The sequence below is a fragment of the Zingiber officinale genome, chromosome 8A (assembly GCF_018446385.1).
Source record: "Zingiber officinale cultivar Zhangliang chromosome 8A, Zo_v1.1, whole genome shotgun sequence".
Taxonomy (NCBI): Eukaryota; Viridiplantae; Streptophyta; class Magnoliopsida; order Zingiberales; family Zingiberaceae; genus Zingiber; species Zingiber officinale.
The window spans coordinates 116,474,286-116,489,905 of record NC_056000.1 but is presented as its reverse complement, the minus strand read 5'-3'; the positions used below and the strand labels follow the sequence as shown (position 1 = coordinate 116,489,905).

General features: G+C 35.6%; 1 protein-coding gene across 5 annotated transcripts; it reads left to right on the top strand.

Moving 5' to 3' along the window:
• The first annotated feature begins 9,205 nt into the window (after positions 1-9,205).
• LOC122010033 (type I inositol polyphosphate 5-phosphatase 10-like) lies at positions 9,206-14,428 on the top strand. Of its 5 annotated transcripts, XM_042566399.1 has the most exons (12): positions 9,206-9,467; positions 9,560-9,668; positions 9,808-9,877; positions 10,920-10,982; positions 11,489-11,570; positions 11,672-11,776; positions 11,883-12,498; positions 12,593-12,783; positions 12,864-12,972; positions 13,280-13,428; positions 13,764-13,974; positions 14,087-14,428. In XM_042566399.1, exons 2-11 carry the CDS (start codon positions 9,636-9,638, stop codon positions 13,963-13,965), a joined length of 1,620 nt encoding a protein of 539 aa, XP_042422333.1. In that variant the 5' UTR covers positions 9,206-9,467; positions 9,560-9,635; the 3' UTR covers positions 13,966-13,974; positions 14,087-14,428. The 5 variants fall into 5 exon arrangements, with proteins under 5 accessions (XP_042422333.1, XP_042422332.1, XP_042422334.1 ...); XM_042566398.1 differs by having other exon boundaries at positions 9,206-9,463; positions 13,764-14,428; XM_042566400.1 differs by having other exon boundaries at positions 11,495-11,570; positions 13,764-14,428.
• Positions 14,429-15,620: the final 1,192 nt, after the last annotated feature.

The following is a 15,620-nucleotide window of genomic DNA, read 5'->3' as shown; positions in this document are numbered from 1 at the left end:
AGAGTGAGTTTGAAATGAGTTTGGTTAGTGAGTTGATATTTTTTTTCTAGGTTTACAAATCTAACAAAAAAAAAGAGAGAATCGACATTCATCTATCTAAATATGTAAAAGAGTTATTTAAGAAATTTAGAATGAAAAATGCCAAACATATATCAACTCCCATAGCCACTAGCACTAAGTTAGATAGTGATCTTGAAGGAAAAGAAGTTGACTCTAACGTGTATCGTAGTGCTATAGGGAGTCTCCTTTATTTCATGGCTAGTGGACCCAACATACTATTTGTCATGGGTATGTGTGCAAGGTATCAATCATGTGCCAAGGAGTCACATTTGAGTGTCGTTAAGCGAATTCTTCGATATCTCAAGAGAACTCAAAATGTAGGCCTTTGATATCCTTGAACTGAAATGTTTGATATAATAGGATATACCGATTCCGATTATGATGGATGTAAATTGGATCCCAAAAGTACTAGTGGTGGATGTCAATTTCTAGGATCCTCGCTAGTAAGTCGGTCAAGTAGGAAATAACATTGTGTAGCTCTCTCCACAACTGAAGCAGAATATATTGCTATGGAAGAGTGTGTATTACAATTATTGTGGATGACCCATACTCTACAAGATTATAAACTCACTTATAAAAATGTCTAAGTTCTTTGTGATAATGTGAGTACAATAAATTTGACAAAAACATCTCATCCATCATTCAAGAACAAAGCGCATAGAGGCCAAGCATCATTTTATTCGTAATCATGTGACTTGAAGTGATATCATCTTCAATTATATTGAGTCAAAATTAAACTTAGTCGACGTTTTCACTAAACCTCTTCTCAAAGTTGAATTTAGCTTTCTTCGAATGGAATTGGGAATGTGTTGTATTAACTAGACTACAATCCTCTATAATCATTTCAAAGATAAAATTATTGAAGTTTTCCTTAACCTTTGTTTTGCTTCTCACAAAAACATAATATTTTTCTTGTTTGTTCTCTTGATATGTTTAAATGGGAGTGAGAGGTTAGGGACAATTCTCTTGGTCATAATGCTTGTTATGAGGCATTACTTTGATCAAGAAGATTGGGTTTTTCATAGATCATTTATTTGTCCAATCATAGGGAAAGCAAGTGTACAAATCATGTGCATTTGGCCCAAAGATTATGATTGGAAATTATGTTTTGAAAAACATCTCAAAATTATTTTTGAAAAACTTGGTAAAGTCTACCTTTTGATCGGAGTCACCATTAATTCATTAGATACAAACTTGGAAAAAATATTGATATTTTTAAATAGTTTCCAATTACATGTCAATCCTTGAAAATAAGGGGTTATTTTCATCAAAAATTATTTTTCTCCGATAGTATAATACATAAGTAATGTATACCCAAAATTTTATGATTTTTGGAATTGTGTATAATTATTTATGTATTTTTGAAATTCAATCCTAATGCAAATCAGAAATGCTAACGTATCAGTAATCCTAACTGATTGGTCAATCGATTGGGAAACCCATATTTCACACAAAGCATCATGGAATCTATCACTAGATCGATTTAGTGAAATTCAATCAATCATCCAATTGATTGATGTGTATGTTCGAGCGCACAGAACCTTCTTGAATAGATCAAGCAATCAATTCTATTAATCGCAATCGGTCGGACGATCGATTGGGGAAATCTCTTCGCAAACAGTATGACCCGGAGTTATTCACTTATTTAAATCTTGTGACATAAAATCAATTCCACTTTTCAAATGTCTCCGAGCATGTCCCGTGCCCTAGATTTTGAAAGATTCGAGTGATTTTCCCAACAATTCTCTCCTCCTTCCGACTTTCTTCTCCGACGATGAGAGCCCTCATTTTACTTTTCCCACTTCTGTTCTCTCCTCACAGAGAAGAAGGAGCTCAAGGTTTACTGCTCCCCTCATCTCGTAGTCAAACAACACAAGCTTCGCTCGACGACCATCCATTCCCACATTTTGGATGAGGAATCCGAACTCTAAGTTAACCTAAACCTTAACTCTATTTTTCTTTCAAATTCTGTGTTCTTAGTAGTGTTTTAGAGTTCTAATCCTGTTGTGTTCTGTCATGGCATATTATTCATGCATCATTTATGCATTGCATTCATTGCATTGATGTTATTTGCATTTCCTTTCATTAATCATGTTTAGGAAAAAGCAAAAGGTTAGTGAGTCCGGTGAGGGATCTTCTCAACTTCTACCCTGACCCCTACTCCCACTAACCAACATTTTCCTAATGCTGCTCTTTAGTAGGCGTTTAACTTCAAGCTTATCCCTCCTCGGCCCATTGATAGGCAATTTTATCATGATTCTTGATTTGAAGTCTGTTCTATCATCGAACATTATAAGCTTGAATCCATTGTCTATTGTGAGAGGAGTGTTAATGAAGGGCTTGTATTTAATTTCTATAATAACTTGCATACATCCAATGGGGTTGTTTACCAAACTCGTATCGCCAAGCGAAGTTTAGACTTTTTTTGTGAGATCCTTCAATCCTTTTTGGAGTGTCATCCAGCGACAAGTGAGTTTGTATTTTATTGCACATTATCTAATCTTTTATCTCCACCGTTTGAGCATATCACCATCAATTCTATGCATCAAAGTCTCTTTGGTTGTCCGTCCGGATGGTCCAAATGCACATCTTAATACCTTCTCCTTGTTGGTCTAATTTGCGCTAATGATCTAACTTAGATTTTGATGAATGACAAGTGGATTAAAGTTAAAGTGTTTTGTGAGTTAATTGTTTACCAAGTGTACAAGAGTTGATGAGTCTAAAGGACCTAACACCAAACTGAAATCCAGCTAGGTCTGTGGGACCCGAAAGCTAGTGGGAAGTCCAGATAGGTCCACAGGACCCGATATCTAGCGAGAAATCTGGTTGGGTATGCGGGTCCTCACAATCGGTAGAAGTTCAATTGGGTCTATGGACCTGACAACTGGTAGGAAGACCTGGTGGTTCAAAGATAAGTTAAGAAACTATAGTTGGTAAGTAAGAGGTAAGCAACTGGAGGAGAGATCCAGAGAGGATGCGTTCCCAGTTAAGGGAATTGTAAGTCTCGGTCCAACTTAGGTTCATTTGGGAAACCTAAGCTAAGACTTTGATTAGATCCTGATCTCGATGAGATATAATCTAATTACTACTCTTATGTTATTAATATTGTGCTAACTTTATTTTGTAGGATAAACATATTGTTATTTTCCTGGACTAACTCATTTTTATAGGAATTAAAAGGATGAAAAGAGGGAGTCTGGGTGCCCAGAAGGGATCCAGGCACCCAGGCCAGCCTCGCCCGGGCGGGCGCTTGGACCCGGGTGGTCCAAGTGCCTGGAGCTGGTCCAGGTGCCCGGACTAGAAAAATTATCCCGAGGCTGAGTTGGAGCATGTGACTGGTCGAGCCCACATCAAATGTCTAAGCGCCCGGAAGTGGATAAATTTTGCGGATGAAGTTTCAACGAGTGATCGCCATGTCAGCAATGGTCCAAGCACCCGGAGGGGTTCCAGGCTCCTAGAATAGACCTATATAAGGGCCTTCAACCAACAACTTCACATCATCATCTGCTACGACTTTTATTCCTGCGCGATGCTCCAGAAAAGCTCCTACAACACTGTAAAGCTCCTTTGACAACCGGTAATAAAGATCTATTTATTTTTTCTGTTGTTGGTAACATTTTCTTATAGTTCTTGTACTTAAATTTTATAATCATTCAAACTATTAATGTATTATCCAACGAAAGCACTTGACGAGTGCGAGCCTTAGAGTAGGAGTCATCGAAGGCTCCGAACCAAGTAAAAAACTATTTATGCTAGCGCTTGATTTTTCTTTCTCCATATTCTTTATTCCGCTGCGTAACTCATTTTAATTCGCAATTTTCGACGATCGCTATTCATCCCCCCCCCTCCTAGCGACTTTACGATCCTACACTCCTAACTTGAATTATCAATTAGGGGCAATGCATTGTTTAAAGTAGTCATTAACTATCTTTTACCTGTTATTTCCCGTGTTCTAGCTATCATCAGACCCTCTCACATATTCTTATTGTACGCCATGCGGCATTCCCTTGATGTCAACATCATCTTGAACATCTTTTATTGCATCGTTCATTTCATTCAGCCAGTGCATCAGATAGTCCATATGTCTTTTGGCCACATCATTACAAATTGGCTGGAGTCCATGAGCATTGATGTCTCCCGGGGGAAGTTGGAGACTATGACCATCGCGTATTTCAGAATATCTATGCGGTTCTTCACAAAAATCAGGATAGAGGTTGGTCTGGATGGTTTACGATGGATCGACCGGCGTGCACTTGGTGAGGGGCTGAGGGATTGACCTCGAGGGACAACGTAGGCGCCGGCTCCTATGGCAACTGATCTAGAGGAGGATGTTGAGGCACCTACTCCTCCTAGTCATGTCGGAGTTGCTCAGTTTTAGACACTCAAGGAGACCGTGGACACTCGCTTTAAGAAGCTACACATGAATATTATTGAGATATGCGCAAAGGTTGCCACCATTCGGCACCGATAGATTGTTATGCAGATGAGCTTTGACTCTCTGGTTGATCTAGTGAGATCTTGGATGTCGAGCTACTCTTCCCAGACTCCCATTCTAGCAAGTGATGTCCTGCCTATTATAGATGTTCCCATGAGTACTGCTACTGTTGATCCTATTGAGGGTGATACGATTGATTTTATGTCTCATTATGACATGTAGTTCTCCATTCTTGTATGGATATGTTTGTTTGACTTGTAGTTTATGATGCTCACTTTGGATACTATTTTGTGTGATATATATGATATGTCACTTTTATGGATTTATGTTTGTGATGCAGTCTATTTTGTCTTGCTATCATAGTATTTGTTTGCATGATACGTGGGGGTCTACCCTATCGTTCTTTGATTTAGGGGGAGTGCTCCTATCTGGTTATGTATCTAATTATATATTTTGATTGCTTGTGCTTAGGGGGAGTGCCCTTGGTGTATATCATGATTGATTAATACACATACTGAGGAAGAGCTCTTGTAATATTTTTTTGATATATGGCAAAGGGGGAGATATAAGTTTCAGTTTATGCTTATTTGAGATGAAGTTCATGCTCACTTGATAATTTGATAATAACATGATGATTTACTAATTTTAATATTACTATTTATCATTTTGTTATTATTATGATATGTTAAAAATTAGTTTAAACATAAATAGATTGTCAAACATCAAAAGGGGAAGATTGTTGGTACAATCATGCCCTAAAAGTTTAATGTATTGACAATTATTTAAGTTTAGGTTAATACGTTGGATCTAACATGAGTTGCGAGTTTGCAGGAGAAGCCCTTGCAGGTCAGAAGACCGGATGCAAGGTAAAATAAGTCCAAGGAGGTCGAGGACCAGATTCTTGACAAGAGAAGCTCTTGTAGGTCGAAAGGTCGGATGCAAGGCAAGAAAAGTCTAAGGAGGTTGAAGATCAGATTCTTGGCATGAAGACCCTGAGATAAGGAAGCTCCAAGCACAAAGTCTAGTGAGAAGGAGGTTCATCTAGCATGAGGTACTTGAAATGATTTGGATTTAGTTATAAATTGAATTATGAGATGAAATGTGTATCAATCAATTGATTGATCGATTAGGAAGCCAGCAATCAATTGGTTAATTGATTGAGAAGAACCTTTGTGAGAACAGTGTGCTCCTAGATTGATCAGCCGATCGATTAGAGGTAACCAATCGATCAGTCGATCGATTGACCAAGCACTTACGCGAAAGCACAATGTGCTCCTGGATCGATCAGATGATCGATTGGGGGTAACCAATCGAACAACCGATTAATTGACTAGACTTTTATGTGAAAGCACAATGTGCTCCTGGATCGAGTAGCTGATTAATTGGGTCGATCGATTGACCAAGCTTTTAAGTGAAAGCATAGTGTGCTCTTGGATCGATCATTCGATCGATTGTGAGCCTTTTCGTGAAAAGAAATAGAAGTTTTAATTGATTAGTGAATTAATTGGTGAGTTCAATCGATTAGGATTCAAATGAAATAATCTACACCACTGATCTAGAGTTGGTGGCGCTCAACTGATAATTCAGAATTGATTGGAGATTTCCTCCAATAGATTCATGGTGGTATCTCCGTGAGAAATGACTATATTTTCGAAGACGTTTAAAAGAGCTTCTCAACGAAAAATGCTATAGGCTCGGGAACACTATTTCATTGCTCTCAAGTGCTCACGATCAGTTCAAGCTCTCCTCCTTACTAGATTTTCAAGCTACTTAAAGAAGAATAAGCTATTTCAAAGTTTGTAATCTTCTTTTCTTCTTCTTCCTTGTTGTTGTTGTGAGCTATTTCTTTTAAGAGAGAGAGCTATAAATCTTGTAAGGTTTCTCCACCTTCAGTGTAGTTCCAAGAATGAGAGGTTCCATAGTGGAAGGGTGACTGTGGTGTGGATCCTTGGACTAGTCACCTCCTCAAGGAAGTGGATACCAAGTAAATACAAGGAGTTAGCATTGTCTTCAAGTTTACGCTGCACAAAATCAAGTCAACCAAGAAATCAAAGTGACTCATTCACCCCCTCCCCTCCCCCCTCCCTCCTAGCTCAACCGGTCCTAACAATTTTAACACCCTCAGAGAAGCTGAAATAAGCAATTATATTTTGACCAAAACTTACTGATGGACCTACACATGTCCAATTGTACCCATTTCAGATCCTGTGGATTTTTATGACAGCAAGGAGTCAAATGGTGTCATCCATTATTTATTTCTGTTTCTCCAGAGGTGTTAAAATATAAAATGTAAGAATTAATTCTAAACCCCAACGTGGGTTCATGTTAAACTTGATATGAATCATATCAGGTCCATGTTGGACCTGATATGAATCATATCAGGCCTACATTGGGCCTAATATGTATCTATATCAAGTCCACATTGGGCCTAATATGGATATATTTTAGGGTTAATGTGGGTTTGATATTTATGCATGAATGTAAAAAGAGAGAGAAGAGAGGAAAGAGGAATGTAAAAAGAGAGAGGAGAGAAAAGAGAAGAGAGAAAAAAATCAGATTTGGTAGGCAGGGTAAAACAGGAAAAGTATAAAATTAAATGTGTCTTTTAGTAAATATTAAAGTAATATGTATCTTTTGATTAATTTGGAAATGTAGATGCGCCTTTTGATAAATTGCTATATTTTAATAATTATTAAAGGGCACGCTAATATATTTGATCTTTTCACTGTATCCTGGAACCTTAACATCTCTCTCACTCCCTCCCTTTCCACTCGTGGAAAGCAAATCGTCCCCTCAAAACAGACAGTTGACTAGCGCATAGTGGTATTGCCACCATGAGGTCTGGGGGTCAATCCCGACTAGTAGCTGGGTGCATGCCCTCCCTCATGTGCTATTCAACTATCTAAGACTAGTAGTCACCCATGATTTACCTCTTCCGTATTAGCTTAGGAACGGACTGGCGAAGGTGCTAGGGCGAGTGAATCACCTTTTGCCACCACTCATGGAAAGTAAATCTCTCTCTCACCTATTGATTTTTATTTGGCTCGAATTTATTTTTACAAAACACTACCACTAGGGAAGATCGAAAATAATAATGGATGACATATTTGAATTCTTTGCAACATAAAAAATTCACAGAAGATGAAATGGAGATCTCTAGGCCAATCAATGGATTATGATGCAAATCCACTTATTGACCTAGAGAACTCTGATTGCGTCTATTTCAAGTCCTGTTGATTTTTGAGGTTGCAAGGTATTCAAATATGTTATCCATTATTTATTTTGACTTCTCTGAATAGATTAAAATGTTATGCTATCCATTATATTGTTTATTTCAACTTCTCCGAAAATGTTAAAATATTATTGAAAGGATCGACTGAAATCTTATATTGGATATGATATAAACTCATATCAAGCTCACGATCAAAACCCACTGATTGACCTAAAAAACTCCGATTGCACTCATTTTAAGTCTTGTGGATTTCTGAGATTGCAAGGAATCCAAATATGTCCTCCATTATTTATCTCGGCTTCTCTGAAGATGTTAAAATATTATTGAAAGAATTAGCTAAAATTTCACATTTGCTTGAACATATCCTAATATGAGATTTCAATCGATTCTTTGAATAACATTTTAACATCTCAGAAGAAGTCGAAATAAACAATGAATAGTATATTTGACTTCCTTACGATCTTAGAAATCTATAGGACTAGCTCTCTAGGTCAATTAGTGAGTTTTGATTACTTAGAAAGTTCTGATTACACTTATTTCACGTCCTATAAATTTTTAAAATTATAAGAAATTCAAATATATCATCTATTATTATTTTTAATCTTCTCTAGTGATGATGTTTTGAAAAAATAAATTCGAGTCAAATAAATTACTAGGTGAGAGAGATTTACTCTCTACGAATTGATAGAGAGGCGGGAGGGAGCGGAGAGAGGAGGGAGAGAGAGCATGAGATTACAAATGATTGATAGGAGGGATGGAATGGAAATATCAGATAAATTAATGTACCCTTTTGATAATTATTAAAATATGATATACTTTTTTAATCAATTCAGAAACGGAGTAAATTGTCAAAATCTACTCTCTCTGTTTTTTTTCCCAATAGAATTTTATGCTTCCTATCTTTTCAGGGTTGCATAAATAATTAACAGTAATTTACTGAACCACGTATTCTAAAGTTTCTGAATATTCAAATGGCGTTCCTAAGTTTGGATTTGAATCCAATGCAGGCAATTATATACCATAAATAAAGAAATGATAGGAGATGTTATACAGATTATACTAAGGAGTAATGACTTTCACGTTAAAGGCCCTTTAATAAAAAAATAATTACAAATTGGATTATTCATATCACATAAGCAATATTATATTTATATACGTTATTCTTTTTTATTCATAAAAGAAAATAATAATTCCAACTGTATATAGTCAGTCATATTAGCCCTTCATAGAGAGTTTACATTTTTCTTTAACCCCCCCCCCCCCCCTAAAATTTTAGATTTTTGTTAAATTGCCCTTAAAATATTTAACATTATTAAATTATTCCTTGATACTTGATGCCTCCCAGCTTCTGCGATAAAGTCGAAGAGTCCGCATCGGACTTTCCTACGCGAATTAACAATATTTTTATTTTTATTTTTTTTTATTTTATTTTTATTTAAATTTAATTTGTTTCTCGTCGGCCTCAAACCAACCCTACCTCACCACGTGAAGCGAAGCGGGAGAAGCCGAAATCTGATTCGCAGAGGGAAAAAAGGAAAAAGATCGAGAGAGAGAGAGAGAAGGGCGTCCATCTCGGGGGAGACAATCAAAGAAGGCGCACCCGCCGGCTTCCATTCTTTGCCCATAAGTCCGTGTCGCGAGTGGACTGTTCCATTGCGGGATCTGCTTGCGTTGTTCCACTTGGAACGGAGCTGGGGAGACGTTTAAGCTTTCGTTCTAGATGCGGTCGTCTTGAAGTCGGTAGAATCAGTCCACATTTTATTTTATGGTTGCTTCTTTATTTGTACATTGGATTGAAGATTCTTTGCTTATCTTAAAGCTGTCTGGTGCAGTTTGGAGTTGATTCGATCAAAAAGTTGCAATTTTTTTGGAGAGGGTTGGAGAAGGAATCTGGGGATTGCGTCAAAAATGAACTTGAAGGATAATAGCAGATGGAAAAAGGTAACCGTTTTTTGTTTAAGAGATTTAGTATTTGATATCACGATCTTTCCTGCGATAAGCTTGCAGAAGATTTCGTTCTTAGTTTAAGAGAAAGTCGTGGCAATCTTATTCCAGCTTTTAATCTTGATCATATTTGCAGTTTTCGGTTTGGAATATTATACGGAGCAATGATAATAATGTTAGAAACACAAGCAAAGGTACCACGCCAGGTAGGTTCTGGTTTTGAATTATTAATTTGTGGATTTCGTAACTTTACTGTTTAGTTTAGTCATAATCTTTTCATCTTTAAGTGCCTTTGTTGATCTTGTAAATAAATAATTTTTGCTGGCCTCTCTTAGATAGCTGATGTGTACTCACAAGGATCATTTGGATGACTTTCTTGGAAATTTTGGGAATAAATAATGGATTGAACATGTGCATAGATTTGTACAACTCAAAAGATAAATTAAAAATATTGCCTTTGCTAGGGGTGGACATCTATAACCTAAACCCAATAAACTAAACCAATTCAAACTAAAAAAGTTGGTTTATCGGTATGCTTTCAGTTGGGATACTAGGTAAGATTATTGATGTTGATTTGGTTTTAGTTTGAACAAATACAAACCATTAAATGAGCTGTTAAGGTTTTCATAATATGTATATATATGTTATATTGAAAAAGAAATAGAATGTTTATGATTTCTTATCGCTTTATACTTTTTATGTTCCTTAGTCAATATTGACATTAAATTATGATAATGTTTGTTATTAGTTTAGGTTGAATTATTGTTGCGAAACTATAATTGGTATATATATATATATATAATGATTTTAAACTGAACCAAACTGAGTACTTAGAGGTTCCAAACCAAACTGAAATGATTTTGGTTTGGTTTTGGTTTGGATTTTCCCAAATATTTTGGTTTTCCTAACCAAACAGAACTGTCCCTACCCCTAACCTTAGCACAATTCCTCACTTTTAAGATTAAATATATTCTACCACCATCAAAGAGCAAAAGGAGAAACCAAAGCTCATTTCAGCTAAGAAAAAAGAAATGACAGCAAAAGGCATATTGCAGAAGGATAATTCAACTGTTTGCTTTTTGTTTGTAATTTACTTATTATAGAGATCCTTTCTATGTCAGCCACAAAAGATAACATATTGTATCTGAAGCACCGGATATCTTCAAATACTTGTTCTGATATTATGAATGTTTGTTTGTTATTTTAATCTATCTGTGCTTCCCTTAATATTCTTAATGTGTAAATCAGTTGAATTTCGAGGAAGTCCACATTTCTCAACCTCTTCAGTTGCCATTGGGAAAAGCATTTCTGGTACAACCATATATATATATATATTTCTCTTTCTGTCCACTTGAACGATTTGGTATGGGTATTTATTTTGTTGAATATCACCCTTGACTTAGATGATAGTGATGTCATTGTTATTTTCATGTCAATGTTGATTGTTCTAAATCATCATGCTGATTGAATTATCCTCTAAATCTTCAAGTTCTAAAGCATGATGGTTGCAATTTGCAAATCACCACTTATTAAATTTGAGGTGTTTTATAGAATAAAAGAGGGCACATCAGAGAAATCTTGTCAAGGCGATGCCTAGAAGCCACTTACAAATTTGAAAATACCTCTGCTATTGTGTAGAATAGCGAACAACAAAATGATAAACCGCCTCCATTTTTTTCACCCTTAATCCACAATCACCATGATGATTGCATTGCCTATACCAAACATGATACGTATTTACTTAGTACATTCTGATTTCCAAGCGTCTTTCTTTGTAATTTGTCAGTAATCTCTTTATTTCTAAAATATCATTCAAGAAGCAGATTCACAGGTTGAGAGCGTGATTCTCAGTGACTATCTGTCTAGAGCTTCCAGCACCATAACTAGCAAGGCAATCAGGTATGATGTTATCCCTTGCACTTTTTATCTTAAATCTCACCATAATGTTGCTTACTAGTCAATTTATATATTGGCCCATTTCCATTGTCATGGTGATTTAGGATTTTTGTGGCAACATGGAATGTTGGAGGAAATACTCCTCATAAGGGACTTAACCTAAGTGACTTCCTCCCCTCTGATGATCACTCAGATTTATATGTTTTAGGGTAATTTGGATTTTATATCTTTTCAAAGGAAAGCGATGGATTCATATCCTAGCTATGTTTGGATCCTCTTAGAACCTTATGTTTCTATTTCTTTATGGTATTCCAGCTTTCAGGAGATAGTTCCTCTGAATGCTGGAAATGTACTTGTAATTGAGGACAATGAACCTGCAACAAAGTGGCTATCTCTAATTAACCAAGCGTTGAATGGTCCAATTGATTCAGAGACTGATATTGAATCACACACATCATCTCCTTATATCGACTCTACATCATCCCAGGCTTCCAACATTAAGACTCCAATATCTAGAGAGTCAAAATTGGCAGGCGGGCCATTGTTCTTTCAGAAACCATCATTCAAAGCTGTTAGCAAAACTTTCAGAACAGAGAAGGGGCGCCGTCTAAGGGCCTGCAACTGCCCTGCTGAAGCAACAAGGAAGTACTACAGGGAGTCATGTTTTAGTTGCCAGCATGCTCACTTCAGTGACAAAGACTCAGAGGAGGAGGAGGAGGAAGAAGAAGAGGAAGAGGAAGCAGTAAGTTATTCTCTTTCAGGTTTTCCTGTTACACCTGCAAGAAGTAAGCAGAAGTATAGCCTTATAGCCAGCAAACAGATGGTGGGGATTTTTGTTACTGTCTGGCTGAGGAGAGAACTTGTCCAGTACATAGGACACCTACGAGTCTCTTGTATCGGAAGGGGCATTATGGGTTATCTTGGTAATAAGGTGAGAGGAAGGCTTGTCAAATTTTTCATCAGCTTTCACTTGCATTCTAGTGTATTATTTTGTTTTGAAAGCTGTTCATTCTTTCACCTTTTAGGGATGCATTTCAGTGAGCATGTCATTGCACCAAACAAGCTTTTGCTTCGTTTGCAGTCATTTGGCTTCAGGGGAGAAAGGAGGTGATGAGCTGAAAAGAAATTCTGACGTTTCAGTAATACTGAAACATACACAATTCAGGAAAATTTGCAGAACTGGTCGAAGAATACCTATAAAAATTCTTGAGCATGAGTAAGATTTTCTTATAAATAATTGTCTACACTAAATGAAACAAAGTCCACTAATCTTGATTCACTTTTTTGATTGCTCAGCTGTGTCATATGGTTGGGGGATTTAAATTACCGGATTTCTTTGAGCTATAGTGAAACTAAAAATCTTCTTGAGGATAATAACTGGGATGCACTTTTCGAGAAGGATCAGGTAATTAATATTAACCTTCTCTACTAATAAAATCCACAAGTGAAAAACATGCATAACAAAAACAAATGTCTATCTAAATTTCCTTTGCAGACATTTGTAATACTTGAAGTGTCTTTTATCATTATTATTCTGGTTCATCATACCATTCCACGCAACATTCTTTTCTTATACCTAGTCCAAATGACTAGCAAATATGCTGAGGAGTTTCTTCTTCCTTTTGCTAAATGATCCTGTATGACATGTATTACTCACATCTGTGGTGAGAAACTTTCGGCTTGGTGATGTTTCATCCAAATTGTTTTGATAGCTTAAAATTGAAAGAGAAGCTGGGAGAGTGTTCAAGGGATGGAATGAAGGGAAGATCTACTTTGCTCCAACTTACAAATACTCAAACAACTCAGATATGTATGCTGGCGAGATTGCAACATCAAAGAAGAAACGGAGAACACCTGCATGGTAAAATTGCTTCTAAATTCAAACTAATTTGCTGAAAAGATCTTTTAGCTTTATAGTTTACCGAAACAAATACTAAACTATTGTTGCTTTAAGTTCTACAAATGCAAGAAGTTTTTGAAATATCATTAGCGCTAGGCGATCATAGGTTAAAGAAGTGCACCTAGTGCTAAAGGTCACATTCTTTTGATTGTTCGCAGATAATCAATCATCGAGCCATGACTAGAAAATAATATAAACTTCTGCAACTGTTTGATTCATTGTAGAATGCACCAAACACCTTGTTTTTCAGAATTTTCCTTCTGTTGGTTGAATAAAATGAATCCTAACAATTTCAGGTGTGATCGCATTTTGTGGCATGGTCATGGAATTGTGCAGTTGTCTTACATCAGAGGGGAGTCTAAATTTTCAGACCATCGACCGGTTTGTGCAGTGTTTACTGTGGAGGTTGGGGTGAGTGATGATAGGTCAAAGAATCTATCCACTCCTAACATGAGAGTTGGTGCAGAAGAGATCTTGCATCAGAGAGCCAATTGCTAACACATGCAAGTATGCCAAAAGCATGTAATTTACATTAATGTGAAACCGTAGTGGTTTCATTTTAGATGGCAAGAGCTATTCATTCTTGTGGATCTGTGATACATGTTGCTTCCTTGCACAGCATGATTTATACAACTTGCTTCTCCTAAGGAAGGATACATTGAGAACAAGAGAAATCTTAAAGGTATAATCAAGTTACTGAAGCGAAAGCTTCAATTTGATGTAATTAGCAAACTGTAAAGTATTATAGATCATGTCACACAAATGGGGTTACGAACTTTGAATATTTTGTTGGCCGGGATTTTTCCTGGACCCAGTTGATTTAACCTTCTTATTGTAATCATAATGCAGAAAAGTGAGTGTTTGATCACACATACAAACATTTTGGAGGCTCTTTAGTCTCTCATTCTTTCTACTGGCTCTTGCATTTTCTTCCATAAAAAAAGATTATTGGTTAATGCTAGTTGAGTGTTGTTTTTTCATGTTCAAATAGTTTTCACATGCTTAGTTTCCTTCATTTTGTAAGTTTTCATATAAATATTTAACCGAAAATTTGCAATTTCCGTTTAACTTTTTCTTTCGAAAATTACAGTTTTTTTTTTAAATTACAAAATCATATTTTGTAATTTTGTGCAAAAAAAATGTCAAATTAATTAAAGCACTTTAATTTCTATGGTCTCTAAATACAAGGGTAATCTAATGAACATCTTCTAATTTTTAGTCTCCAAATTTTTCAATTTTTTTTCTTCATGATGTCTATTAATCATCTTCTATTTATATTAACGAGATTCAAAAAAAAAGGAAACAAATATATGAATATCAATTATTATACAAAATGAGATAGGTCATTCATATTTAAAACAGGTCTTATCAATTAGATATGTTGGAATATCCGAGTATAAAATTTGAAAACCAAAATTGTTGATTTAAAAAAACATGAACTAATAAGACATTTTATTTTTATTGTTTTCTCTTTTTCTGAATGATGTTAATTTGTTAATATTTCAATACCAGTTAAGGAAGGATTTGATAATTGAAAATGAATAAATTAAAGAAAAATACGTACATTTCTTATCCATATTAGCTCTGCAACTTCTCATATTGATTATGCATTAATAGATTTCATGTTAGAGTTAAATATTCTATTCAATGAGTCATTAGTGGAACTTCTTTCTCTTAGTATAATTTTATATTCTAAAAATTCATTTGACTCAATGAACAGTGATGATATTTGTAAACTTACAACGAAATTTTATCTTGAAGATTTTACAAATTAAAACATAGTTACTTTGGAATATGAATTAGTACATTATAAACTTTATATAATTTAAAATTTAAAGGTTTCTACACTTGTTGAATTGTGTCAACAATTGACTGAGAATATACTGTCAAAGATTTACGTTATGTTGACTAAATTGATTCATTTTATTTTACCATTGCTTGTTTCTATTACCACTACCTCTTCAACATTGATGCATGTAAAGACGATACTTTACAATAAAAATAGAGGATAACTTTCTTGAAGAATATTTTAATTTCTAAATTCGTCCCTGTTCCGAATGGTTCGTGACGGTGCTATAGCGGGAAACAAATTTACTTTGTGAACAAACTATTTTCTTTAGGACAAAAAAACTTATAATTAGTTTTCAAAATCA

Coding starts and splice junctions, on each gene's coding strand:
- LOC122010033 (XM_042566398.1), top strand. CDS start 9,636: ATGAACTTGAAGGATAATAGCAGATGGAAAAAG. Junction 9,878..10,919: donor AAGCAAAGGTACCACGCCAG/GTAGGTTCTGGT, acceptor TGTGTAAATCAG/TTGAATTTCGAGGAAGTCCA. Junction 11,777..11,882: donor TCAGATTTATATGTTTTAGG/GTAATTTGGATT, acceptor ATGGTATTCCAG/CTTTCAGGAGATAGTTCCTC.